The 25739-nt window shown below is 49.7% G+C and overlaps 1 protein-coding gene across 1 annotated transcript; it reads right to left on the minus strand.

The window, feature by feature from the left end:
- Positions 1-1166: 1166 nt before the first annotated feature.
- Positions 1167-24908, minus strand: alpk2 (alpha-kinase 2). The gene is made up of 10 exons (XM_014138851.2): positions 23289-24908; positions 11493-13179; positions 11054-11201; positions 6539-6666; positions 4738-4785; positions 4262-4560; positions 3962-4050; positions 3487-3704; positions 3244-3292; positions 1167-3105 (listed from the first exon to the last, which is right to left on the minus strand). Exons 1-10 carry the CDS (start codon positions 24906-24908, stop codon positions 2901-2903), a joined length of 4491 nt encoding a protein of 1496 aa, XP_013994326.2. The 3' UTR covers positions 1167-2900.
- Between the last annotated feature and the right edge of the window lie 831 nt (positions 24909-25739).

The raw sequence follows: 25739 nt of genomic DNA on the forward strand, positions 1-25739 counted from the left end.
AATGTTGGTCTTTGGTGTCTAGTTTAATGGCTGTAGGACATGACCTTTCACACTTCGGAAGTTTAAATTCCAATAAGGTTGAGTGTTTCAGTGAGAATCAGAAAAACAACACCTCCTGGGACACAAAGAGGGAGCCTACGGTGTTAATGGGGGTTTTCAGACAATCACAGGAGGTTGGTGGCACCTTAATTGGGGAGGAGGGGCTCATGGTAATGACTGGAGTGGAATCTGTGGAATGGTATCAAACATATGGTTTCCATGGTTTCCAGGTGTTTGATGCCATTCCATTCTCTCCGTTCCAGGCCATTATTATGAGCCGTCCTCCCCTCAGCAGCCTCCACTGCAGCAGAGGGGGGGGGAAGAAAAACCACAAGGAAACCATGAATAAAGTCAAGCGAACCTGCCAGTTCCAAGTGGGAAAAAGCATCTGCTTTCTTTTTCAAATAGAAATAACAGCATTCTCCGTGCACCTTAATTGATACATTTATAAGACCTAAATAAATGAGTAATCCGTTTGGAGAAGTGGATTGTGTAACCAGCCGTATGGAAGCAAACTGAAAATCATATCAACATGAAATGTATTGTGGCCACATTGAAATAGGACATAAATAGCTGTGCCGTTGCGATTTTAATTGCGTGCCCTCGTGATTTTCTTGGATGACATTTGGAGACCCAAGCTATAGGCTTCTGAAGGGCTGAAACTGCTGAGTTGATGTACGCGTTTTAGAATGTTTGGATTAAATGCCCGAGTTTTTCTCTGTTTTGTTTTACAATTTGTATCGTGTTAAATATTAGCCACTATCGTTAGCCACCGTCAGTAATACCCACATATATTTATTTTTGCATCATTTCAATCCATTTACCTTTCTTTCCCCTGTCACGTCCTTGTAAATTGTTCCTGAGGCTCCCTGGTATTATTGGATTATATTAGGCAAACGTTGTGCAATAATTGGGGGCCACGTAACATAGCCTGTTTGCGTCATCATAGAACTCAGCCTGCACATAGCAGGTTAAACCTGGAGCCTGGCGCACGGTTCAAGATGACTGGACGCTTGATGATTAGTGAGAATTAAGCTGGATTTTATTGTTCAATCCTTATTGTACACTTTTTTCCACCTTCCAATATTTCATGTATTGAACTTCAGGATGAATGTTTTACTCATCAATATATTCTGGGCATAAAGGCTCTCCAAACTGTTTATTATTTTATTCATACACAGTCTATTTCCTAACCCCCAAATGTGCCTAAATAATCTACAAGATCAAAGTATTTTTAAATCTACCAGTTGGTGCTGAAAAAGAGACGAATAGATGACTGTCTTTCATTGATTCCTACAGTATATTCTGTATTTAAAGGGATGGTTTAAGATACATGTACTGAAAACCCCACTGAATGAAAAGTTCACGAGAAAATCTGTTGGCCAGCAAGTGGGAGGGTTTTCAGTGGTTGAATGACATTTATTCAGAGGGTGCAAGGTAGCCACACCCACAGAGGCAACTGAATAGGTTAAGTCTGAATACCAAATACTGAGAAGTGTTTAGGAAAAACATACATTCATAAATCGGTATCGGGGCCCTACATGACTCACATTCACTTGAGAGTGCTGCGCCACCAACATCACAAGATAATATCTAACTTATCAAGCAAAGCTCCAGAGGAGTATTACACTCTAATAAAAAATGGAAAAGGCAATATCCGATTACATATAACCCAATATCAATATGGTGATTTGGATCATTTGTTTTGTATTGAATCGGAGAGTCAGTATGAATGAATACCTCCGCTGGACGATTACTCAGACATGGCGGACATTGTTTACTGTAGCCTAGCGCTGAGGTAGCCCAAAAGGCCGGCAGATGGCGATATTGAGTCGTTTTATCTCTGAGGCAGACTGCAGGGGCAGCATAGCTAGAGGCATTCTGGCCTGGCCAAGCACATCAGACAGCTGGCTTGGGATGTCAAGAGGAGGAGATCTCAGGGGGCGAAGTGGTGTTCTCTCACTCTGACTGGTCCGTCATTATTCTGTCACTGTAACTGTATGTGTGCTGCAGGCTACTACCATATCGCTGCTATTGCAGTACCATTACCGTACCATCGTATATTTTTCAGTTTGATACTGTACATCTTAAATATCTGTTATACATCATTTCAAATTACATCTATTGGTAACCTCTAGTTACCTTACAACAACAAAAGACGAAATCAAAAACAAACGCATGTAACACAAATATATAAATAGAGATTTTCACTCATCATGTACGTCAAAGAAAATGCATAAAATTGTAGTCCTATGATTTATATAATTTTCTTGAAGTATCTATGTTCTTACACAATAATTATGTGATTAAACGTGTCCTCAAAAAGTAAAAAAAAAATTAAATACACTAAAAGAATACCGACAAAACACAGAAGAAACAACATAGCCTATAGCTATGCTACCTCATCAAAGAGAGAAACAATACCAGAGATGGTAGAAACCTATTATCTCTGATTATACTGCCTCTTCGTTCTAATCATCACAGCTTCATCACAGCTTCATCACAGCGTGAGAAATACATGGGAGAACCTATTCAACTGAATGAGACAAGCCCTTCATGGTTGACAGCAGCAGATCCTCTCCCTAGGTAGATTGACTGAAGAGTACTGGCAGACGTCTATGACACTTCAGGACATCTTCAGTACATTTATTCATACAGCCGTACTTCCATTGACCCAACAGTCTCTTTATACACCAGATAGACAAGCACGCATCCGGCTAGTTCTCCAGTGTATTGTAGATCAGGTTTATTCATTGGGCGATATTCCCCAGTATCAAATCTGTTAGGTCTACTATCAGGTCTCGTAAAAATAGATTCTTATCTGAATGAGACAATGTTAAAATGTAAAGGCCCTCCTCCTATCAGGATTTGCTCTTCACGGTGGGTCCGATAGTCTTTTTAGTCTTTGTGGCAGGTTGAGTTGGCTTGGGTTTAGGGACCACAGTCTTTTTGGGTTTTGGCTGTAAAGACTTGAGTCCAAGGATCTCACAGTACTTGTTGCACAGATGCAAGGCTTTGAACTGATCAATGAATGACGTGGCACAGTTTCCTTTGAACCCCTTGTATCTAGAGAACAAAAAAAGAACCAGACATTGCATGTGGTTTGTGAGGCGTAATGTACAATACACACAGGTGAAAACAGTGTTTGTATCGTTTTGATTTAAACCATCAGGTTTTGTATTGTATTTATTTTTCACTACTCACCCTTTCTTACACGTGGCTATTCCAACATCTGTCAATCTCATGCCAACTCCTACAATGAAACGAGAGAAATGAAATATCAGTCATTCAAGTTATTTACAAAGCCCTTTTATAAGCAGCAGTTGTCACACATGCTTATACAGTAAATATATGATTTATATTTCTAATCTCATACTTTCTTTGCACTGCTGTTAAGTACAGTAGCCAGACTGGACCTTGGCTCACTGTGCAGATGCGGTAACCTACCTTGCATGTCAGTGACGAGCAGGTTACCCTCAGTCTTGTGGTAGACCCAGTGCTGGAAGGTACAACACTTCTGTCCTGCCTCTGAGTCTCTCCTCTTCAGGTTGATCTCCTTCCCGTCCCGAACAGAGTACTTGACAAACTCCCCCATCAGCTCCTCTTCCAGGGTGGCATACGGGATATCGTTAGACGGACGGTGGACCAGGTATATTGGAATAATCCTGGAAGGGGGAGAGAAGAGGAAGAAACAGGAAGGTTACTGTTTTGCATATTTCACTGTGAAAAAAAGGATGTCATGTTTTTGCTTTAACAGAGAGATTGGAACACAAGGTGAGCTGGAGTGAAGTTTAGGGGTTCAATTGAGTGGGACACAAGGACACAACGGCAGGAGAAAAGATGTCATCTAGGATTTGACACTGGGATTTGCAGGCTCACACCCCGCCAGATGATGATGTGACAGCGATGACATCATACTCACTCTGGAACCTCTCCGAAGGCTTCCTGTGTCTGGGCCACGGCTGTCCAGACCTTGATGTACTCTCTGGCTGTGTTCTGAACATGGCACTCCTGGAATCACACAATACACATATGTGTTAAATCTGAGCAGTTCTGCTGATGGTTACAACAGAGTTCAGGAAGTGACTGAATTGAAATGAAATTGACCCCAACCCTGGGTCAGAGTATTACACAATGCCAAATAGTGAGAGTAACTGTTTTTCTGACCCTAACCGTACCCCTGACCCTGTGTCTGGTGATATCAAGGTAAATAAACCCTCACCTCCACGGCCAGGTTATAGTTTTTCTGAACCAACTCCTCGTTGTTCTGGGTCCCGTAGCTGATAGCGTTGTGTACCTTGAGCACACAGTGGTGGCCCTGGGTGAAGATAGGCACCATACCGGCCTTGAGCCTGGTCCGGAAGGCCCTTCGGTGCATACCCTCTCCAAAGTGTTCCTTCTCTGTCACCAGACTGGCTGGCTGGTTCTTATCAAAGTACTGCTCTGACAGGAAGTCCTCTTTGAACAACAGACAGGAACATTTCACAACCTCCTCTTCGCCTACTAGCTCAGTGGGAGCAGCTGAGGTAGAGAGAGGAATACAGTCATTCAGAAAGAGCCTTTAATATAGCAAAAACATATTTAGATGCTTCCACAATGAATGACCTTTGAATGACCTCTGAACTTTTATTACCTAACACCTTGTCTCAGATGTATACTGTATATCAAACTGAAATTCAACATTAGATCGTTACTCACCTGTGGTGTTTTTCTGGGGATGAGCCAGGATGACAATCTCACTCAGCACTGTGAAAGAGACAGACAGAAACAGTGGGGGATGTTAACTTCCAAAATATGTTTGTATTTCGCTGTTTTTATTGTGAGAACCCTGTTGAGTAAGATTTACAATATATTCATTGCACATGGCAAATAAAACCAGATTTGAAACTTGGATGTGAGTGTGACGTATTACGTATCTTACCCTCGTAGGTGAGGAGGTAGTCTAACGTATCTTACCCTCGTAGGTGAGGAGGTAGTCTAACGTATCTTACCCTCGTAGGTGAGGAGGTAGTCTAACGTATCTTACCCTCGTAGGTGAGGAGGTAGTCTAACGTATCTTACCCTCGTAGGTGAGGAGGTAGTCTAACGTATCTTACCCTCGTAGGTGAGGAGGTAGTCTAACGTATCTTACCCTCGTAGGTGAGGAGGTAGTCTAACATGTCTTACCCTCGTAGGTGAGGAGGTAGTCTAACATGTCTTACCCTCGTAGGTGAGGAGGTAGTCTAACATGTCTTACCCTCGTAGGTGAGGAGGTAGTCTAACATGTCTTACCCTCGTAGGTGAGGAGGTAGTCTAACATGTCTTACCCTCGTAGGTGAGGAGGTAGTCTAACGTATCTTACCCTCGTAGGTGAGGAGGTAGTCTAACGTATCTTACCCTCGTAGGTGAGGAGGTAGTCTAACATGTCTTACCCTCGTAGGTGAGGAGGTAGTCTAACGTATCTTACCCTCGTAGGTGAGGAGGTAGTCTTACATGTCTTACCCTCGTAGGTGAGGAGGTAGTCTAACATGTCTTACCCTCGTAGGTGAGGAGGTAGTCTAACATGTCTTACCCTCGTAGGTAGTCTAACATGTCTTACCCTCGTAGGTGAGGAGGTAGTCTAACATGTCTTACCCTCGTAGGTGAGGAGGTAGTCTAACATGTCTTACCCTCGTAGGTGAGGAGGTAGTCTAACGTGTCTTACCCTCGTAGGTAGTCTAACATGTCTTACCCTCGTAGGTGAGGAGGTAGTCTAACATGTCTTACCCTCGTAGGTGAGGAGGTAGTCTAACGTATCTTACCCTCGTAGGTGAGGAGGTAGTCTAACGTATCTTACCCTGGTAGGTGAGGAGGTAGTCTAACGTATCTTACCCTCGTAGGTGAGGAGGTAGTCTAACATGTCTTACCCTCGTAGGTGAGGAGGTAGTCTAACGTATCTTACCCTCGTAGGTGAGGAGGTAGTCTAACGTATCTTACCCTCGTAGGTAGTCTAACGTATCTTACCCTCGTAGGTGAGGAGGTAGTCTAACATGTCTTACCCTCGTAGGTGAGGAGGTAGTCTAACGTATCTTACCCTCGTAGGTGAGGAGGTAGTCTAACATGTCTTACCCTCGTAGGTGAGGAGGTAGTCTAACATGTCTTACCCTCGTAGGTGAGGAGGTAGTCTAACGTATCTTACCCTCGTAGGTGAGGAGGTAGTCTAACATGTCTTACCCTCGTAGGTGAGGAGGTAGTCTAACATGTCTTACCCTCGTAGGTAGTCTAACGTATCTTACCCTCGTAGGTGAGGAGGTAGTCTAACGTATCTTACCCTCGTAGGTGAGGAGGTAGTCTAACGTGTCTTACCCTCGTAGGTGAGGAGGTAGTCTAACATGTCTTACCCTCGTAGGTGAGGAGGTAGTCTAACGTATCTTACCCTCGTAGGTGAGGAGGTAGTCTAACGTATCTTACCCTCGTAGGTGAGGAGGTAGTCTAACATGTCTTACCCTCGTAGGTGAGGAGGTAGTCTAACGTATCTTACCCTCGTAGGTGAGGAGGTAGTCTAGGACGACAGAGGCATGGGAACAGAGGAGACTACAGCGGTACTTTCCCAGATCTTTATTGGATGCCTTGGTGATGGTGAGGGACACTCTGCTCTCATCTCCAGCACTACACAGAGCAGAAAGGAAAGAATAAACCTTTAATCATTATTCTGAATTAACATAATCTATTCATACTAAGGCTTGTTCTCCAGTGTTTCCCAACCAGGGGCACTAGGACCTGTGGATACTTGGCCTATGAGACCATAGGCTCACTGGTAAAATGCATATGAGGGGGTACTTCAGGTGTATTCTGTGCAGAGCAAAACTCAGTTGGTAGTACATTAATCGAAAAATGTTGAAAACCACTGCTCTATTAAACAACCCTGATGAAGGCAGCTTGCTGTCAAAACATTGATTCATTAATGAATCATGAAATGATTATATTGAGAGCAATAAGAGTCTGACTGGAGGCTATATTCCTTTCATTTCTTGGTCTCTGTTCAAAACATACATCTGACTCAACATACGTGTTGACTCACCTTCACTGTTTAGACATTATTCAACAATGTTATTTCTAAAAGTTGTATTATGTAAGTAGAGACAGATAATCTTACACAATAATCGTGACTGGCCATATTCCAACTAAGTGGAGATTTCTGGAACAATAACAGCAATATAGCACAGTTGAATCATAGCGTTACATAAAAACGTGACCTTCCTCCCACTCATGGCTGAATCATAATCACATACTGATGGGTTAATATCTGCCAAATATATTGCTACAGTAACTTACACTGAGAGAGAGCAACACCAAGTGTTCTTTCAAATAGTGTCGTGTCTCCAAAACCTCTCGTGGAGTACCCTCAGCTGTGATCTATACCATTACTATAATAGTACCCTAATTCAACTGAGCCAACTAATCGTCAACCCTTTAATTAGTAAGATCAGGTGTAGCCAGTTGGATCAGGTGTAGCTAGCTGGATCAGGTGTACCTAGTTGGATCAGGTGTAGCTAGTTGGATCAGGTGTAGCTAGTTGGATCAGGTGTAGCTAGTTGGATCTGGTGTAGCTAGTTGGACCAGGTGTAGCCAGTTGGATCAGGTGTAGCTAGTTGCACCAGGTGTAGCCAGTTGGATCAGGTGTACCTAGCTGGATCTGGTGTACCTAGCTGGATCTGGTGTAGCTAGTTGGATCAGGTGTAGCTAGTTGGATCAGGTGTACCTAGCTGGATCTGGTGTAGCTAGTTGGATCAGGTGTAGCTAGTTGGATCAGGTGTACCTAGCTGGATCTGGTGTAGCTAGTTGGATCAGGTGTAGCTAGTTGGATCAGTTGTAGCTAGCTGGATTGGTGTACCTAGCTGGATCTGGTGTAGCTAGTTGGATCAGGTGTAGCTAGTTGGATCAGGTGTAGCTAGTTGGATCAGGTGTAGCTAGCTGGATTGGTGTACCTAGCTGGATCTGGTGTAGCTAGTTGCATCAGGTGTAGCTAGTTGGATCAGGTGTAGCTAGTTGGATCAGTTGTAGCTAGCTGGATTGGTGTACCTAGCTGGATCTGGTGTAGCTAGCTGGATCAGGTGTACCTAGTTGGATCAGTTGTAGCTAGCTGGATCAGGTGTAGCTAGTTGGATCAGTTGTAGCTAGCTGGATCAGGTGTAGCTAGCTGGATCTGGTGTAGCTAGTTGGATCAGGTGTACCTAGCTGGATCTGGTGTAGCTAGTTTGACTTATCTCTTCAGTAGGTCCTATGATTAAGTATAGTCTGGCCCAGGAGTGTGAAGGTGAACGGATAGGCTGGAGCAACGAACCGCCCTTGCTGTCTCTGCCTTGCCGGTTCCCCTCTCTCCACTGGGATTCTCTGCCTCTAACCCTATTACAGGGGCTGAGTCACTGGCGTACTGGTGTTCTTCCATGCCGTCCATGGGAGGGGTGCGTCACTTGAGTGGGCTGAGTCACTGACGTGGTCTTCCTGTCTGGGTTGGCGCCCCCCCCTTGGGTTGTGCCGTGGCGGAGATCTTTGTGGGCTATACTCGGCCTTGTCTTAGGACGGTAAGTTGGTGGTTGGAGACATCCCTCTAGTGGTGTGGGGGCTGTGCTTTGGCAAAGTGGGTGGGGTTATATCCTGCCTGTTTGGCCCTGTCCGGGGGTTTCATCGGATGGGGCCACAGTGTCTCCTGATCCCTCCTGTCTCAGCCTCCAGTATTTATGCTGCAGTAGTTTATGTGTTGGGGGGCTAGGGTCAGTCTGTTACATCTGGAGTATTTCTCTTGTCTTATCCGGTGTCCTGTGTGAATTTAAATATGCTCTCTCTAATTCTCTCTTTCTCTCTTTCTTTCTTTCTCTCGGAGGACCTGAGCCCTAGGACCATGCCTCAGGACTACCTGGCATGATGACTCCTTGCTGTCCCCAGTCCACCTGGCCGTGCTGCTGCTCCAGTTTCAACTGTTCTGCCTGCGGCTATGGAACCCTGACCTGTTCACCGGACGTGCTTGTTGCACCCTCGACAACTACTATGATTATTATTATTTGACCATGCTGGTCATTTATGAACATTTTAACATCTTGACCATGTTCTGTTGTAATATCCACCCGGCACAGCCAGAAGAGGCCTGGCCACCCCTCATAGCCTGGTTCCTCTCTAGGTTTCTTCCTAGGTTTTTGGCCTTTCTAGGGAGTTTTTCCTAGGGAGTTTTTCCTAGCCACCGTGCTTCTTTCACATGCATTGCTTGCTGTTTGGGGTTTTAGGCTGGGTTTCTGTACAGCACTTTGAGATATCAGCTGATGTACGAAGGGCTATATAAATACATTTGATTTGATTTGATTTGATCAGTTGTAGCTAGCTGGATCTGGTGTACCTAGCTGGATCTGGTGTAGCTAGTACAGTGCATTCGGAAAGTATTCAGACCCCTTCCCTTTTTTCACATTTTGTTACGTTACAGCCTTATTCTAAAATTGATTAAATTAATGTTCTTATTCATCAATCTACACACAATACCCCATAGTTAGAAACTTTTGCAAATGTATTAAAAATAACAGAAACAGAAATACCTTATTTACATAAGTATTGCTATGAGATTCGAAATTGAGGTTAGGTAGTGTTTCCATTGATCATCCTTGAGATGTTTCTTCAACTTGATTGGAGTCTACCTGTGGTAAATTCAATTGATTGGACATGATTTGGAAAGGCAGACACCTGCCTGTATAAGGTCCCACAGTTGACAGTGCATGTCAGAGCAAAAACCAAGCCATGAGATTGAAGGAATTGTCCGTAGATCTCAGAGACAGGATTTTGTCGAGGCACAGATCTGTGGAAGGGTACCAAAACATTTCTGCTGCATTGAAGGTCCCAAAGAACACAGTGGCTTCCATCATTCTGAAATGGAAGAAGTTTGGAACCACCAAGATTCTTCCTAGAGCCGGCTACCCAGACAAATTGAGCAATTGGGGGAGAAGGACCTTGGTCAGGGAGGTGACCAAGAACCCGATGGTCACTCTGACAGAACTCCATAGTTCCTCTGTGGAGATGGGAGAACCTTCCAGAAGGACAACCATCTCTGCAGCACTCCACCAATCAGGCCTTTATGGTAGAGGGACCAAAACGGAAGCCACTCTTCAGTGAAAGGCACATGACAGCCCGCTTGGAGTTTGCCAAAAGACACCTAAAGGACTCGCAGACCATGAGAAAGAAGATTCTCTGGTCTGATGAAACCAAGATTGAACTCTTTGGCCTGAATGCCAAGTGTCACGTCTGGAGGAAACCTGGCACCATCCCTACGATGAAGCATGGTGGTGGCAGCATCATGCTGTGGGGATGTTTTTCAGTGGCAGGGACTAGAAGACTAGTCAGGATACAGGGAAAGCTGAACGGAGCAAAGTACAGCGAGATCCTTGATGAAAACCTGCTCCAGAGCTCTCAGGACCTAAGACTGGGGTGAAGGTTAACCTTCCAACAGGACAACGACCCTAAGCACACAGCCAAGACAACGAGGAGTGGCTTCGGGACAGGTCTCTGAATGTCCTTGATTGGCCCAGCGAGAGCCTGGACTTGAACCCGATCGAACATCTCTGGAGAGACCTGAAAATAGCTGTAGTGTCATACCCAAGAAGACTCGAGGCTTTAGTCACTGCCAAGGTGCTTCAACAAAATACTTAATAAAGGGTCTGAATATTTATGTCTCCCAGAGCTGGGCAAAATTTAGCAAACATTTCAAAAAAAACTGGTTTTGCTTAGTCATTATGGGTATTGTGTGTAGATTGATGAGGGAAAAACAACAATTTAATCAATTTTAGAATAAGTCTGTAACGTAACAGAATGTGTAAAAAGTCAAGAGGTCTGAATACCTTCTGATTGCATTGTAAGTACTGAAATAGATTAAATAAATGGAATGTCTGGGAGTATTCAATAAGATATTTGAGAAACACTGAAATATGGTAACGGGGTAGGGTAACTAGCTCTCCCGTGGGAAAATTTAAGGGCAAGGACAATATAATATACTGTCAAATCAAATCAGGACCTGTACCTTCTCTTGATCTCAGCCAGCACTGCCCCCTCTCTGGTCCAGGTGACGGTGTAGTCAGTAAAGACAGCCGTGAACTGACACCCTAGACTGAGGCTCTGAGGATCGCCACTGACAGGCACTGCCTGGATCCGCTGCACCACTCTGGGCACTGGAGAAAATATACACATATGTCTAAGAATTACACAGAAAATGTATATTATCGTTAATAATCATTTTAGAGTAGTTATCATAACACTAGACATGGGCTCAAATAGATTTATTGTTTTCTTTCAAATAGTTAAGCTGCGTAATCGAACCAATGGAATTGTTTCAAGTGCAAATCCTGCCCATGTGGCGCTCCAAGTAGGCTCAATCAAACGCTCTAAGTATTTGAAAGAAAACAAATACCATTTGAACCCAGGTCGGTGTAATAGTAGAGTATACTGCAGTGCATTCCCACCTTCTTTTGGTGCATGATGTGTTCTCTGTTTCAGTACATCGCTGTAGGCCTTCCTACGAGTCGTCTCAACAGCAGCCTTGGGTTCGTGTTTACCAAACTTGTCCTCAGACAGACGGCGCCGCTTGATGACATCATCATTGGGCTGCTGGCCAATGGGGATGGTAGACTGGGGCACCTTGGAGGAAGGGTCACTCACTGTGGCAACTTGGCTGATGACAGAAGCGTCAACCAGAGATTTCACACCAGGTTGTTTCTGAGCACTGTCTGAATGAACACTGTCCTTCTTGCAAGGCAGAGCTGCTGTAGTCTTATCTTTGGTTTTCCCAGCCTTGGGTCCAAATTTGGCAACAAAGGTGTCTATTTTCCCATTGGTAGCAGTCTTCTGTTTAGCCCTGTTCTCCACCTCAACCAGGGCCTCTACCCCCTCGCTCTTCACTGTTGCATTCTGGGAGTGTTTCCCAGAGTGTTTCTTCTTCTTCCCGTGGGCGTGGCCTTTGGTGTTAACGTTCTCTGTTATGACGATAGTCTCTTTGACAGTCACAGATCCATCGTCGCCATCCTCGCGTGTTGTTAGGGGGTCACATTTAATGTTAGATCCGAGCGGTAGGTTCTCTTGTGTTTTGGAGGTTGGTGTGGCCAGATGGTGATCCACAGCTGGTTTGTCTTTCTTGGAGTGTGTTCTGGTTTTATGAGGCATCTTGGAGCCTTTCTTTACGTCTGCTGTAACGCAGTGATTGGGTTCTTTATTTCTGTCTGATTGTATTTGTTTCAACAAGGACGTTCTGGAGTCTAGAGGGTTCTCCTGGTCTAGAGTGAAGTATGCAACACGTTCCTTCTCTGAGATCATCAAGTGATCACCGGTCACAATGATAGAGTTGGAGAGTTCTTTACCGAGGGAGATGACCTCATGTGGGACTGTGATGTTTTTCTTTCTGTCAAGAGACCAAGATGCTGTTGATTCCTCACTTGATGAAGACGATGCTGGAAAGTCCCTGTTCAGATTGTGACCAGAGCAAATGGTCAACTTTCCACCCTTGTCCTCTGATGTTGTATCTCTAGAACCTGTATTCCTCTTTGTTTTCGTCAACAGCAGTTTTTCCTCTTTGTTTACCACAGGTGTCTTCTTATCAATCTTCCCTCGGAAACAGGCGGGCAAAACAGGCAGTCGGGGCACATTAGATTGTATAAACCCACAACTCTGACCTTTCTGTTCATTGAGTAGTGAGCTCTTAGGACTGGCGTGGATGGTATCCCCTTCCAAAGCGCTGTTCGTCCGGCAAAAGAGAGATCGGCCCACACTGAGACTCAGAGGAGCTAAAGGCATAACAGGCATTAAAAATGGTGGATTCCCCCACTGTGGCCTCTTCCCCTCTGTCTCCTGGAGGTCCTTCCTGTCTGTGTTGGGGGACACATGTACGTCCGCCTTAGTGCCTCGGGACGGTGTGTCTCTGTGTGCCGTCACGTATGTGTTCCTGTCAGAGTCTGTGGTACATTGAAACTTCTTAAATGACTGTTGATGTCTCTTGTCGCCACACAGATGCTCCACCTGATGTGCCTTGCTACTGGAAGGGTAACCGGAGACGATCACCGACCCATATCTTCTCTCTTCATCTTCCCCCTCAATGAACAAGCCGCCCAGCTGGGAGACACTATTTTCTGTCACATTCCGCACTGCATCTCTAAGGTGCTACATGGGGAGAAATAAACAATGTTTCAAATGGTTCAATAGTCACCAAAGGTGTAGGCTCGGCCCTAATGTATGTGCTCTCTGTCACCTGGAGCTGCATGACAAATGGTCCAGGAACACAAGGAAAGCACAATGGACAATACCCAACTTGTATCTGGACAGGGTGAACTCTGATGCTATCTATATGGATGTATGATCTCTATGGTAACTGTTCACTGAGGATAACTCTGACTATATGGATGTATGATCTCTCTTGTCCTGTATCCAGTCCTTGTTCTCTCTCTTGTCCTGTATCCAGTCCTTGTTCTCTCTCTTATCCTGTATCCAGTCCATGGAGGAAGGTCCTATGATCAATTCTCATTTCCTAGGCTTCTAGACCTCTAGGCTTCTAGACCTCTGGGCTTCTAGACCTCTGGGCTTCTAGACCTCTGGGCTTCTAGAGCTCTGGGCTTCTAGAGCTCTGGGTTTCTAGACCTCTAGGCTTATAGACCTCTGGGCTTCTAGACCTCTAGGCTTCTAGACCTCTGGGCTTCTAGACCTCTAGGCTTCTAGACCTCTGGGCTTCTAGACCTCTAGGCTTCTAGACCTCTAGGCTTCTAGAGCTCTGGGCTTCTAGAGCTCTGGGCTTCTAGACCTCTGGGCTTCTAGACCTCTGGGCTTCTAGACCTCTAGGCTTCTAGAGCTCTGGGCTTCTAGACCTCTAGGCTTCTAGAGCTCTGGGCTTCTAGACCTCTGGGCTTCTAGACCTCTAGGCTTCTAGACCTCTGGGCTTCTAGACCTCTAGGCTTCTAGACCTCTGGGCTTCTAGACCTCTGGCCCAGTAAGCATCTCTTTGTTCATGCTTTGTCTTGTAAGTTACCCTTAGGATCTATAGTACATGCTTAGCAATGCCTTCTAATGCTTGTTAATACCTTGTAACTTAAGCTATGTGCCTTGTATGTGAATCCATTCATTTTACAAAGTTATTAAATACACCTGTATTTAGAATTCCATTCTCAGATTTTTCTTCAATACCTATTTCTGTGTTCTTGCACATTGCTATTTATCTTGATGGACTCAGATAAACATTTTAATAGGCTAATTGCTTAGTCTTATTACAAGTCACATGCAATGTATATATAATATACTTTATATCAAATATTACTGCACACTACACAGGTTAATATTGAAAGGATCAATATGCAAAGATTCAAAAGACATGTTCAGATAAGTCGTAAGTTAGTAGCAGGTTAGACAATAAAGAAGGATAAACATTGTTCCCGAAGACATCTATCTAAAACATACTTATTTCTCATATATTTGTTGTCATAGATTGTCGTAAACATATCTTGCTATATAACAACTTGCATTATGTTGATTAGAGTCAACTGCCTTCCATATAACCTACTGTAAATGTGGGAGTGGTCTGGTCTATAGCACTGTTATGGGCAGTGCACTATTAACTGTGCAACTCAAAATGTTTAACCCAATCAAAATGTCCCTTTATCCTCCCAGGCCTTTAACCCAGTGAGTGAGCTTTGTTAGACTGCTCTGAAGGTGTGTGTGTGTGTGTGTGTGTGTGTGTGTGTGTGTGTGTGTGTGTGTGTGTGTGTGTGTGTGTGTGTGTGTGTGTGTGTGTGTGTGTGTGTGTGTGTGTGTGTGTGTGTGTGTGTGTGTGTGTGTGTGTGTGTGTGTGTGAGAGAGAGAGAGTAGGGGGGAAGAGAGTCTTGTTACACTCCTTAGCTGTGCTTCCATCCTGGGGTTCGTGCTATTATCATCAAACATCCACTATAATTAGCAATGCCATTTCTATTCTGTCTATCTGAGGTTTCTCTAGGCCTCTCATTTCCTTAGACCACTTCACAGGGCCAGACCCAGCTGCCAGTCTCAGAGCTACAGTATACGCCCAGAGCTAGCCTCCCAGAGCTAGCCCAGAGCTAGTCTCCCAGAGCTAACCTCCCAGAGCTAGCCCAGATCTAACCTCCCAGAGCTAGCCCAGAGCTAACCTCCCAGAGCTAGCCCAGAGCTAGTCTCCCAGAGCTAGTCTCCCAGAGCTATCCCAGAGCTAGTCTCCCAGAGCTAGTCTCCCAGAGCTAGCCCAGAGCTAGTCTCCCAGAGCTAGTCTCCCAGAGCTAGCCCAGAGCTAGTCTCCCAGAGCTAGTCTCCCAAAGCTAGTCTCCCAGAGCTAGTCTCACAGAGCTAGTCTCCCAGAGCTAGCCCAGAGCTAGTCTCCCAGATCTAGTCTCCCAAAGCTAGTCTCCCAGAGCTAGCCCAGAGCTAGGCTACCAGAGCTAGTCTCCCAGAGCTAGCCTCCCAGAGCTAGCCCAGAGCTAGTCTCCCAAAGCTAGTCTCCCAGAGCTAGTCTCCCAGAGCTAGCCCAGAGCTAGTCTCCCAGAGCTAGTCTCCCAAAGCTAGTCTCCCAGAGCTAGCCCAGAGCTAACCTCCCAGAGCTAACCCAGAGCTAGGCTCCCAGAGCTAGTCTCCCAGAGCTAGCCCAGAGCTAGTCTCCCAAAGCTAGTCTCCCAGAGCTAGCCCAGAGCTAGTCTCCCAGATCTAGTCTCCCAGAGCTAGCCCAGAGCTAGCCCAGAGCTAGGCTCCCAGAGCTAGTCTCCCAGAGCTAGTCTCCCAGAGCTAGCCTCCCAGAGCTAGTCTCCCAGAGCTAGGCTCCCAGAGCTAGGCTCCCAAAGCTAGTCTCCCAGAGCTAGTCTCCCAAAGCTAGTCTCCCAAAGCTAGTCTCCCAGAGCTAGCCCAGAGCTAGTCTCCCAGAGCTAACCTCCCAGAGCTAGCCCAGAGCTAGTCTCCCAGAGCTAGCCCAGAGCTAGTCTCCCAGAGCTAACCTCCCAGAGCTAGTCTCCCAGAGCTAGCCCAGAGCTAGTCTCCCAGAGCTAGTCTCCCAGAGCTAGCCCAGAGCTAGTCTCCCAGAGCTAACCTCCCAGAGCTAGTCTCCCAGAGCTAGTCTCCCAGAGCTAGCCCAGAGCTAACCTCCCAGAGCTAACCTCCCAGAGCTAACCTCCCAGAGCTAGTCTCCCAGAGCTAGTCTCCCAGAGCTAGCCTCCCAGAGCTAGTCTCCCAGAGCTAGTCTCCCAGAGCTAACCTCCCAGAGCTAGTCTCCCAGAGCTAGTCTCCCAGAGCTAACCTCCCAGAGCTAGTCTCCCAGAGCTAGCCCAGAGCTAGTCTCCCAGAGCTAACCTCCCAGAGCTAACCTCCCAGAGCTAGTCTCCCAGAGCTAGTCTCCCAGAGCTAGCCCAGAGCTAACCTCCCAGAGCTAGTCTCCCAAAGCTAGTCTCCCAGAGCTAGCCCAGAGCTAGTCTCCCAGAGCTAACCTCCCAGAGCTAGCCCAGAGCTAGTCTCCCAGAGCTAACCTCCCAGAGCTAGCCCAGAGCTAGTCTCCCAGAGCTAACCTCCCAGAGCTAGTCTCCCAGAGCTAGCCCAGAGCTAGTCTCCCAGAGCTAGTCTCCCAGAGCTAACCTCCCAGAGCTAACCTCCCAGAGCTAGTCTCCCAGAGCTAGTCTCCCAGAGCTAGTCTCCCAGAGCTAACCTCCCAGAGCTAGTCTCCCAGAGCTAGTCTCCCAGAGCTAACCTCCCAGAGCTAGTCTCCCAGAGCTAGTCTCCCAGAGCTACTGCCTCCCAGAGCTAGTCTCCCAGAGCTAGCCCAGAGCTATCCCAGAGCTAGTCTCCCAGAGCTAGCCCAGAGCTAGTCTCCCAGAGCTAGTCTCCCAGAGCTAGCCCAGAGCTAGTCTCCCAGAGCTAGTCTCCCAAAGCTAGTCTCCCAGAGCTAGTCTCCCAGAGCTAGTCTCCCAGAGCTAGCCCAGAGCTAGTCTCCCAGATCTAGTCTCCCAAAGCTAGTCTCCCAGAGCTAGCCCAGAGCTAGGCTCCCAGAGCTAGTCTCCCAGAGCTAGCCTCCCAGAGCTAGCCCAGAGCTAGTCTCCCAAAGCTAGCCCAGAGCTAACCTCCCAGAGCTAACCTCCCAGAGCTAACCTCCCAGAGCTAACCTCCCAGAGCTAGTCTCCCAGAGCTAGTCTCCCAGAGCTAACCTCCCAGAGCTAGTCTCCCAGAGCTAGTCTCCCAGAGCTAACCTCCCAGAGCTAGTCTCCCAGAGCTAGTCCCAGAGCTAACCTCCCAGAGCTAACCTCCCAGAGCTAACCTCCCAGAGCTAACCTCCCAGAGCTAGTCTCCCAGAGCTAGTCTCCCAGAGCTAACCTCCCAGAGCTAGTCTCCCAGAGCTAGTCTCCCAGAGCTAACCTCCCAGAGCTAGTCTCCCAGAGCTAGTCTCCCAGAGCTAACCTCCCAGAGCTAGTCTCCCAGAGCTAGCCCAGAGCTAGTCTCCCAGAGCTACCCTCCCAGAGCTAACCTCCCAGAGCTAGTCTCCCAGAGCTAGTCTCCCAGAGCTAGCCCAGAGCTAACCTCCCAGAGCTAGTCTCCCACAGCTAGTCTCCCAGAGCTAGCCCAGAGCTAGTCTCCCAGAGCTAACCTCCCAGAGCTAGCCCAGAGCTAGTCTCCCAGAGCTAACCTCCCAGAGCTAGCCCAGAGCTAGTCTCCCAGAGCTAACCTCCCAGAGCTAGCCCAGAGCTAGTCTCCCAGAGCTAACCTCCCAGAGCTAGTCTCCCAGAGCTAGCCCGAGCTAGTCTCCCAGAGCTAGTCTCCCAGAGCTAACCTCCCAGAGCTAACCTCCCAGAGCTAGTCTCCCAGAGCTAGTCTCCCAGAGCTAGTCTCCCAGAGCTAACCTCCCAGAGCTAGTCTCCCAGAGCTAGTCTCCCAGAGCTAACCTCCCAGAGCTAGTCTCCCAGAGCTAGTCTCCCAGAGCTAACCTCCCAGAGCTAGTCTCCCAGAGCTAGTCTCCCAGAGCTAGCCCAGAGCTATCCCAGAGCTAGTCTCCCAGAGCTAGCCCAGAGCTAGTCTCCCAGAGCTAGTCTCCCAGAGCTAGCCCAGAGCTAGTCTCCCAGAGCTAGTCTCCCAGAGCTAGTCTCCCAGAGCTAGTCTCCCAGAGCTAGCCCAGAGCTAGTCTCCCAGAGCTAGTCTCCCAAAGCTAGTCTCCCAGAGCTAGTCTCCCAGAGCTAGTCTCCCAGAGCTAGCCCAGAGCTAGTCTCCCAGATCTAGTCTCCCAAAGCTAGTCTCCCAGAGCTAGCCCAGAGCTAGGCTCCCAGAGCTAGTCTCCCAGAGCTAGCCTCCCAGAGCTAGCCCAGAGCTAGTCTCCCAAAGCTAGTCTCCCAGAGCTAGTCTCCCAGAGCTAGCCCAGAGCTAGTCTCCCAGAGCTAGTCTCCCAAAGCTAGTCTCCCAGAGCTAGCCCAGAGCTAACCTCCCAGAGCTAACCCAGAGCTAGGCTCCCAGAGCTAGTCTCCCAGAGCTAGCCCAGAGCTAGTCTCCCAAAGCTAGTCTCCCAGAGCTATCCCAGAGCTAGTCTCCCAGATCTAGTCTCCCAGAGCTAGCCCAGAGCTAGCCCAGAGCTAGGCTCCCAGAGCTAGTCTCCCAGAGCTAGTCTCCCAGAGCTAGTCTCCCAGAGCTAGCCTCCCAGAGCTAGTCTCCCAGAGCTAGTCTCCCAGAGCTAGGCTCCCAGAGCTAGTCTCCCAAAGCTAGTCTCCCAGAGCTAGCCCAGAGCTAGTCTCCCAGAGCTAACCTCCCAGAGCTAGCCCAGAGCTAGTCTCCCAGAGCTAGCCCAGAGCTAGTCTCCCAGAGCTAACCTCCCAGAGCTAGTCTCCCAGAGCTAGCCCAGAGCTAGTCTCCCAGAGCTAGCCCAGAGCTAGTCTCCCAGAGCTAACCTCCCAGAGCTAACCTCCCAGAGCTAGTCTCCCAGAGCTAGTCTCCCAGAGCTAGCCCAGAGCTAACCTCCCAGAGCTAACCTCCCAGAGCTAACCTCCCAGAGCTAACCTCCCAGAGCTAGTCTCCCAGAGCTAGTCTCCCAGAGCTAACCTCCCAGAGCTAGTCTCCCAGAGCTAGTCTCCCAGAGCTAACCTCCCAGAGCTAGTCTCCCAGAGCTAGTCTCCCAGAGCTAACCTCCCAGAGCTAGTCTCCCAGAGCTAGCCGAGAGCTAGTCTCCCAGAGCTACTCTCCCAGAGCTAACCTCCCAGAGCTAGTCTCCCAGAGCTAGTCTCCCAGAGCTAGCCCAGAGCTAACCTCCCAGAGCTAGTCTCCCAAAGCTAGTCTCCCAGAGCTAGCCCAGAGCTAGTCTCCCAGAGCTAACCTCCCAGAGCTAGCCCAGAGCTAGTCTCCCAGAGCTAACCTCCCAGAGCTAGCCCAGAGCTAGTCTCCCAGAGCTAACCTCCCAGAGCTAGTCTCCCAGAGCTAGCCCAGAGCTAGTCTCCCAGAGCTAACCTCCCAGAGCTAGTCTCCCAGAGCTAGCCCAGAGCTAGTCTCCCAGAGCTAACCTCCCAGAGCTAGTCTCCCAGAGCTAGTCTCCCAGAGCTAGTCTCCCAGAGCTAACCTCCCAAAGCTAGTCTCCCAGAGCTAGCCCAGAGCTAGTCTCCCAGAGCTAACCTCCCAGAGCTAGCCCAGAGCTAGTCTCCCAGAGCTAACCTCCCAGAGCTAGTCTCCCAGAGCTAGCCCAGAGCTAGTCTCCCAGAGCTAGTCTCCCAGAGCTAGCCCAGAGCTAGTCTCCCAGAGCTAACCTCCCAGAGCTAGTCTCCCAGAGCTAGTCTCCCAGAGCTAGCCCAGAGCTAACCTCCCAGAGCTAACCTCCCAGAGCTAGTCTCCCAGAGCTAGTCTCCCAGAGCTAACCTCCCAGAGCTAGTCTCCCAGAGCTAGTCTCCCAGAGCTAACCTCCCAGAGCTAGTCTCCCAGAGCTAGTCTCCCAGAGCTAACCTCCCAGAGCTAGTCTCCCAGAGCTAGCCCAGAGCTAGTCTCCCAGAGCTAACCTCCCAGAGCTAACCTCCCAGAGCTAGTCTCCCAGAGCTAGTCTCCCAGAGCTAGCCCAGAGCTAACCTCCCAGAGCTAGTCTCCCAAAGCTAGTCTCCCAGAGCTAGCCCAGAGCTAGTCTCCCAGAGCTAACCTCCCAGAGCTAGCCCAGAGCTAGTCTCCCAGAGCTAACCTCCCAGAGCTAGCCCAGAGCTAGTCTCCCAGAGCTAACCTCCCAGAGCTAGTCTCCCAGAGCTAGCCCAGAGCTAGTCTCCCAGAGCTAGTCTCCCAGAGCTAACCTCCCAGAGCTAACCTCCCAGAGCTAGTCTCCCAGAGCTAGTCTCCCAGAGCTAGTCTCCCAGAGCTAACCTCCCAGAGCTAGTCTCCCAGAGCTAGTCTCCCAGAGCTAACCTCCCAGAGCTAGTCTCCCAGAGCTAGTCTCCCAGAGCTAACCTCCCAGAGCTAGTCTCCCAGAGCTAGTCTCCCAGAGCTAGCCCAGAGCTATCCCAGAGCTAGTCTCCCAGAGCTAGCCCAGAGCTAGTCTCCCAGAGCTAGTCTCCCAGAGCTAGCCCAGAGCTAGTCTCCCAGAGCTAGTCTCCCAAAGCTAGTCTCCCAGAGCTAGTCTCCCAGAGCTAGTCTCCCAGAGCTAGCCCAGAGCTAGTCTCCCAGATCTAGTCTCCCAAAGCTAGTCTCCCAGAGCTAGCCCAGAGCTAGGCTCCCAGAGCTAGTCTCCCAGAGCTAGCCTCCCAGAGCTAGCCCAGAGCTAGTCTCCCAAAGCTAGTCTCCCAGAGCTAGCCCAGAGCTAGTCTCCCAGAGCTAGTCTCCCAAAGCTAGTCTCCCAGAGCTAGCCCAGAGCTAACCTCCCAGAGCTAACCCAGAGCTAGGCTCCCAGAGCTAGTCTCCCAGAGCTAGCCCAGAGCTAGTCTCCCAAAGCTAGTCTCCCAGAGCTATCCCAGAGCTAGTCTCCCAGATCTAGTCTCCCAGAGCTAGCCCAGAGCTAGCCCAGAGCTAGGCTCCCAGAGCTAGTCTCCCAGAGCTAGTCTCCCAGAGCTAGTCTCCCAGAGCTAGCCTCCCAGAGCTAGTCTCCCAGAGCTAGTCTCCCAGAGCTAGGCTCCCAGAGCTAGTCTCCCAAAGCTAGTCTCCCAGAGCTAGCCCAGAGCTAGTCTCCCAGAGCTAACCTCCCAGAGCTAGCCCAGAGCTAGTCTCCCAGAGCTAGCCCAGAGCTAGTCTCCCAGAGCTAACCTCCCAGAGCTAGTCTCCCAGAGCTAGCCCAGAGCTAGTCTCCCAGAGCTAGCCCAGAGCTAGTCTCCCAGAGCTAACCTCCCAGAGCTAACCTCCCAGAGCTAGTCTCCCAGAGCTAGTCTCCCAGAGCTAGCCCAGAGCTAACCTCCCAGAGCTAACCTCCCAGAGCTAACCTCCCAGAGCTAACCTCCCAGAGCTAGTCTCCCAGAGCTAGTCTCCCAGAGCTAACCTCCCAGAGCTAGTCTCCCAGAGCTAGTCTCCCAGAGCTAACCTCCCAGAGCTAGTCTCCCAGAGCTAGTCTCCCAGAGCTAACCTCCCAGAGCTAGTCTCCCAGAGCTAGCCGAGAGCTAGTCTCCCAGAGCTACTCTCCCAGAGCTAACCTCCCAGAGCTAGTCTCCCAGAGCTAGTCTCCCAGAGCTAGCCCAGAGCTAACCTCCCAGAGCTAGTCTCCCAAAGCTAGTCTCCCAGAGCTAGCCCAGAGCTAGTCTCCCAGAGCTAACCTCCCAGAGCTAGCCCAGAGCTAGTCTCCCAGAGCTAACCTCCCAGAGCTAGCCCAGAGCTAGTCTCCCAGAGCTAACCTCCCAGAGCTAGTCTCCCAGAGCTAGTCTCCCAGAGCTAGTCTCCCAGAGCTAGTCTCCCAGAGCTAACCTCCCAGAGCTAGTCTCCCAGAGCTAGTCTCCCAGAGCTAGTCTCCCAGAGCTAACCTCCCAGAGCTAGTCTCCCAGAGCTAGTCTCCCAGAGCTAACCTCCCAGAGCTAGTCTCCCAGAGCTAGTCTCCCAGAGCTAACCTCCCAGAGCTAGTCTCCCAGAGCTAGTCTCCCAGAGCTAGCCCAGAGCTAACCTCCCAGAGCTAGTCCCCCAGAGCTAGGCTCCCAGAGCTAGTCTCCCAAAGCTAGTCTCCCAGAGCTAGCCCAGAGCTAGTCTCCCAGAGCTAACCTCCCAGAGCTAGCCCAGAGCTAGTCTCCCAGAGCTAACCTCCCAGAGCTAGTCTCCCAGAGCTAGCCCAGAGCTAGTCTCCCAGAGCTAGTCTCCCAGAGCTAACCTCCCAGAGCTAACCTCCCAGAGCTAACCTCCCAGAGCTAGTCTCCCAGAGCTAACCTCCCAGAGCTAGTCTCCCAGAGCTAGCCCAGAGCTAGTCTCCCAGAGCTAGTCTCCCAGAGCTAACCTCCCAGAGCTAGTCTCCCAGAGCTAGCCCAGAGCTAGTCTCCCAGAGCTAGTCTCCCAGAGCTAACCTCCCAGAGCTAGTCTCCCAGAGCTAGCCCAGAGCTAGTCTCCCAGAGCTAGTCTCCCAGAGCTAGCCCAGAGCTAGTCTCCCAAAGCTAGTCTCCCAGAGCTAGTCTCCCAGAGCTAGTCTCCCAGAGCTAGTCTCCCAAAGCTAGTCTCCCAAAGCTAGTCTCCCAGAGCTAGTCTCCCAGAGCTAGCCCAGAGCTAGGCTCCCACATGAGAAATCAAGGAACAGATACTACATAACTCTTCCACATCTGACTCAGTCAGGGTGAATAAACCAACATACTGTAGCGATCAGGGTGGCTTGGCTGTTTCAGACCACCTTCAGTCCTCAGTCGGACTACGTGCCACTGGCTACAGAATAGTGCTCTGCCCTACAGAATAGTTTCCTATACTCTGCTCTCTCTCTCTCTCGCTCTCTCTCTCTCTCTCTCTCTCTCTCTCTCTCTCTCTCTCTCTCTCTTCGGTGCTGGGCTGGCTGTGAAGGTATGGAATACTGAATGTTGTGATGATGTTTCAGGTTGCAGTGAAATTGATGTTGTGAACTATTATTAGTATATGATAAAGGTGAGTGTCGCCTCAGGGTTAGTTTCTGACAGACAGAAAGACATATCTCTAGTGAAAGTGTTTGTGTGTGGCAGTACAACGCCACTGTCGCGTCCTTGGGTTAGTAAGTCTAAAAAAACATACCTTCCCCATCTCGAAAAATAAAATGATTTCACAGAAATAACCAAATATTTTGTTAACTGCACAGTTGTAAACAAACAAATCCACTGCTGTTGATCAACTTCTACAGTATCTAAATCAATAACATAATAAACCTGAAATCTTACCTGCTTCTGAAATCTGCCAACACTGTCCTCTAGTAAATAACTGTCTCTCCTGCTAAGATCAATGTCTGTTTCCATTTCCAACACATCTCTCCCCACAGGAGCAGCTCCCGAGGCAGATGAGGAAAAGGATATGGGCGGAGGAGCCAGCACCGCCTCAGTCGTATTGATCACCAGCCCGTAGAGTTTGGTGGTGGGAAAGGCCAGTGTGTCAGACGATGAACCCAGGGTTGAGTGGCTATCTGTGGGATAGGCAGAGCAGTCATCCTCAGTGATCACCAGCTCACCAACAGGCTCCTGATCTCCCTGCCCTGCTGATGATATACACCCGCTGTGGGACTCCTCTGTCTGGGTGTCTTCCCCTTCCCCTTCCCTGTCCTGGAGGCTACCCACTACCAGTAGCTCTTCTGGCCCAGCGAGGATGGGGCTCTCTGTGCTGGCTCGGGGCTCCACTGCCTGGTGTTGGATGGCCATGGGTGTCTGTGGATATGCTTGTGCCTGTCCCTGTTTCTGTGTGAGTGCAGCTGTTCCTGTAAAGTCTTCGGGTCGCGGTCCTCCTCCAGGGACTATGACAGCCCAGTCGGAGAACGTGCTATACCAGCTGTCAGTGGACACAGACCTATCAAAAGGTGGCACAGACAACCACTGGTCCGAATCACAGCCTCCCTGACCAATAGCAGCGTCCATTCCCAGTAGGAAACCCGACTCCTTTGTGTTGTCCGGACATTCTGTGACACCGCTGCCTCTGATAGGATAAAGGCCCCACTCGTCCCCACCCAAAATAGCCCCTTCTTCCCCCTCCCCATCCTCAGCTGCCAGGGTCTGATACTGGCATGCGTCCAGCCACAACTCGTTAGGACTGTCATTGTTTTCCTCTGAGGGCTTTAAACTAGCTCCCTCTGTCCCATCATGTGTCACACTAGTGATGCTATCACATAAGACCCAATAAGCATCGACAGGTGGTGGTGTAGCATCACGATAGCCCGGTGCTAGTCCCTCTGACTGGGCCATGTCCTCTTTCTCTGTCCTAACATGGTGGTGGCGGTGTAAGAGTCCTGTCACCGGATCCTGAGTGATTAGCATTAAGACATGTGTGTCACAGTGACAGTCAGTCACATTGTCCTCCACTGTGTCACTTTTTTGGGTAATCTGTTGCATCTGTCGCGTCTCCTGGATTAGGTTAAGTGTGTCAGGGTCAGTGACGCTGGCCTGGGTATTTGAGTGAGGGGGTATAGGTTCCATAGGGCCAACACTGATACCAATACCAACACCATGTATCCGTTTGTGACTGGGACAGGGGCGATGGGGGGCCACTGGCCCCTGGGAGGGGTGGATTAAGACAAGTGTGTCAGGGTTAGTGATGCTGTTCTCTGTCTGGGTATTTGGCTTAGGGTATATGGGCTCCATGGAGCCAGCACCTTCCATCCCTCTGGGGTCAGGGCTGGGACCTGGGCAGCAGTGGGGCTCTGGGCCCTGGGAGGTGAGTGCAGGTTTGGGCTCGGTGTCTAGGAGGGGTGGTATGGGTTCCGTAGAACAGAGCCTGTACATCCGTCTGCGGCTAAGGCTGGGGCAGGCTGGTGTCAGGGTGTCTGGCTCTAAGAGGGGTGGTATATCTTCCTCCATAGCGTCAATGTATCGAACGTGAGTCAGGCTCACAGTCAAAAGGGAATTTCCTATTGGGCTAACGGTTAAGAAGTTGGTTTCTTCCGTGGGAGAGCAGGATTCAGATCCCGCCCGCGACACCAACACAGTTCATCCCTCTGGGGTTGGGGCAGTAGGAGGCCCCTGAGAGGTGGGTGCAGGCTGGGGTTGGGGCAGTAGGAGGCCCCTGAGAGGTGGGTGCAGGCTGGGGTTGGGGCAATAGGATGCCCCTGAGAGGTGGGTACAACCTGGGGTTGGGGCAATAGGATGCCCCTGAGAGGTGGGTACAACCTGGGGTTGGGGCAGTAGGATGCCCCTGAGAGGTGGGTGCAACCTGGGGTTGGGGCAGTAGGATGCCCCTGAGAGGTGGGTGCAGGCTGGGGTTGGGGCAGTAGGAGGCCCCTGAGAGGTGGGTGCAACCTGGGGTTGGGGCAGCAGGAGGCCCCTGAGAGGTGGGTGCAGGCTGGGGTTGGGGCAGTAGGATGCCCCTGAGAGGTGGGTACAGGCTGGGGTTGGGGCAATAGGATGCCCCTGAGAGGTGGGTGCAGGCTGGGGTTGGGGCAGTAGGAGGCCCCTGAGAGGTGGGTGCAACCTGGGGTTGGGGCAGTAGGATGCCCCTGAGAGGTGGGTGCAACCTGGGGTTGGGGCAGTAGGATGCCCCTGAGAGGTGGGTGCAGGCTGGGGTTGGGGCAGCAGGAGGCCCCTGAGAGGTGGGTGCAGGCTGGGGTTGGGGCAGTAGGAGGCCCCTGAGAGGTGGGTGCAGGCTGGGGTTGGGTCAGTAGGAGGTCACTGGGCCAACAGGTGGGTGCAGAC

This window comes from Salmo salar, chromosome ssa13 (assembly GCF_905237065.1).
Source record: "Salmo salar chromosome ssa13, Ssal_v3.1, whole genome shotgun sequence".
NCBI classification, from domain to species: domain Eukaryota; kingdom Metazoa; phylum Chordata; class Actinopteri; order Salmoniformes; family Salmonidae; genus Salmo; species Salmo salar.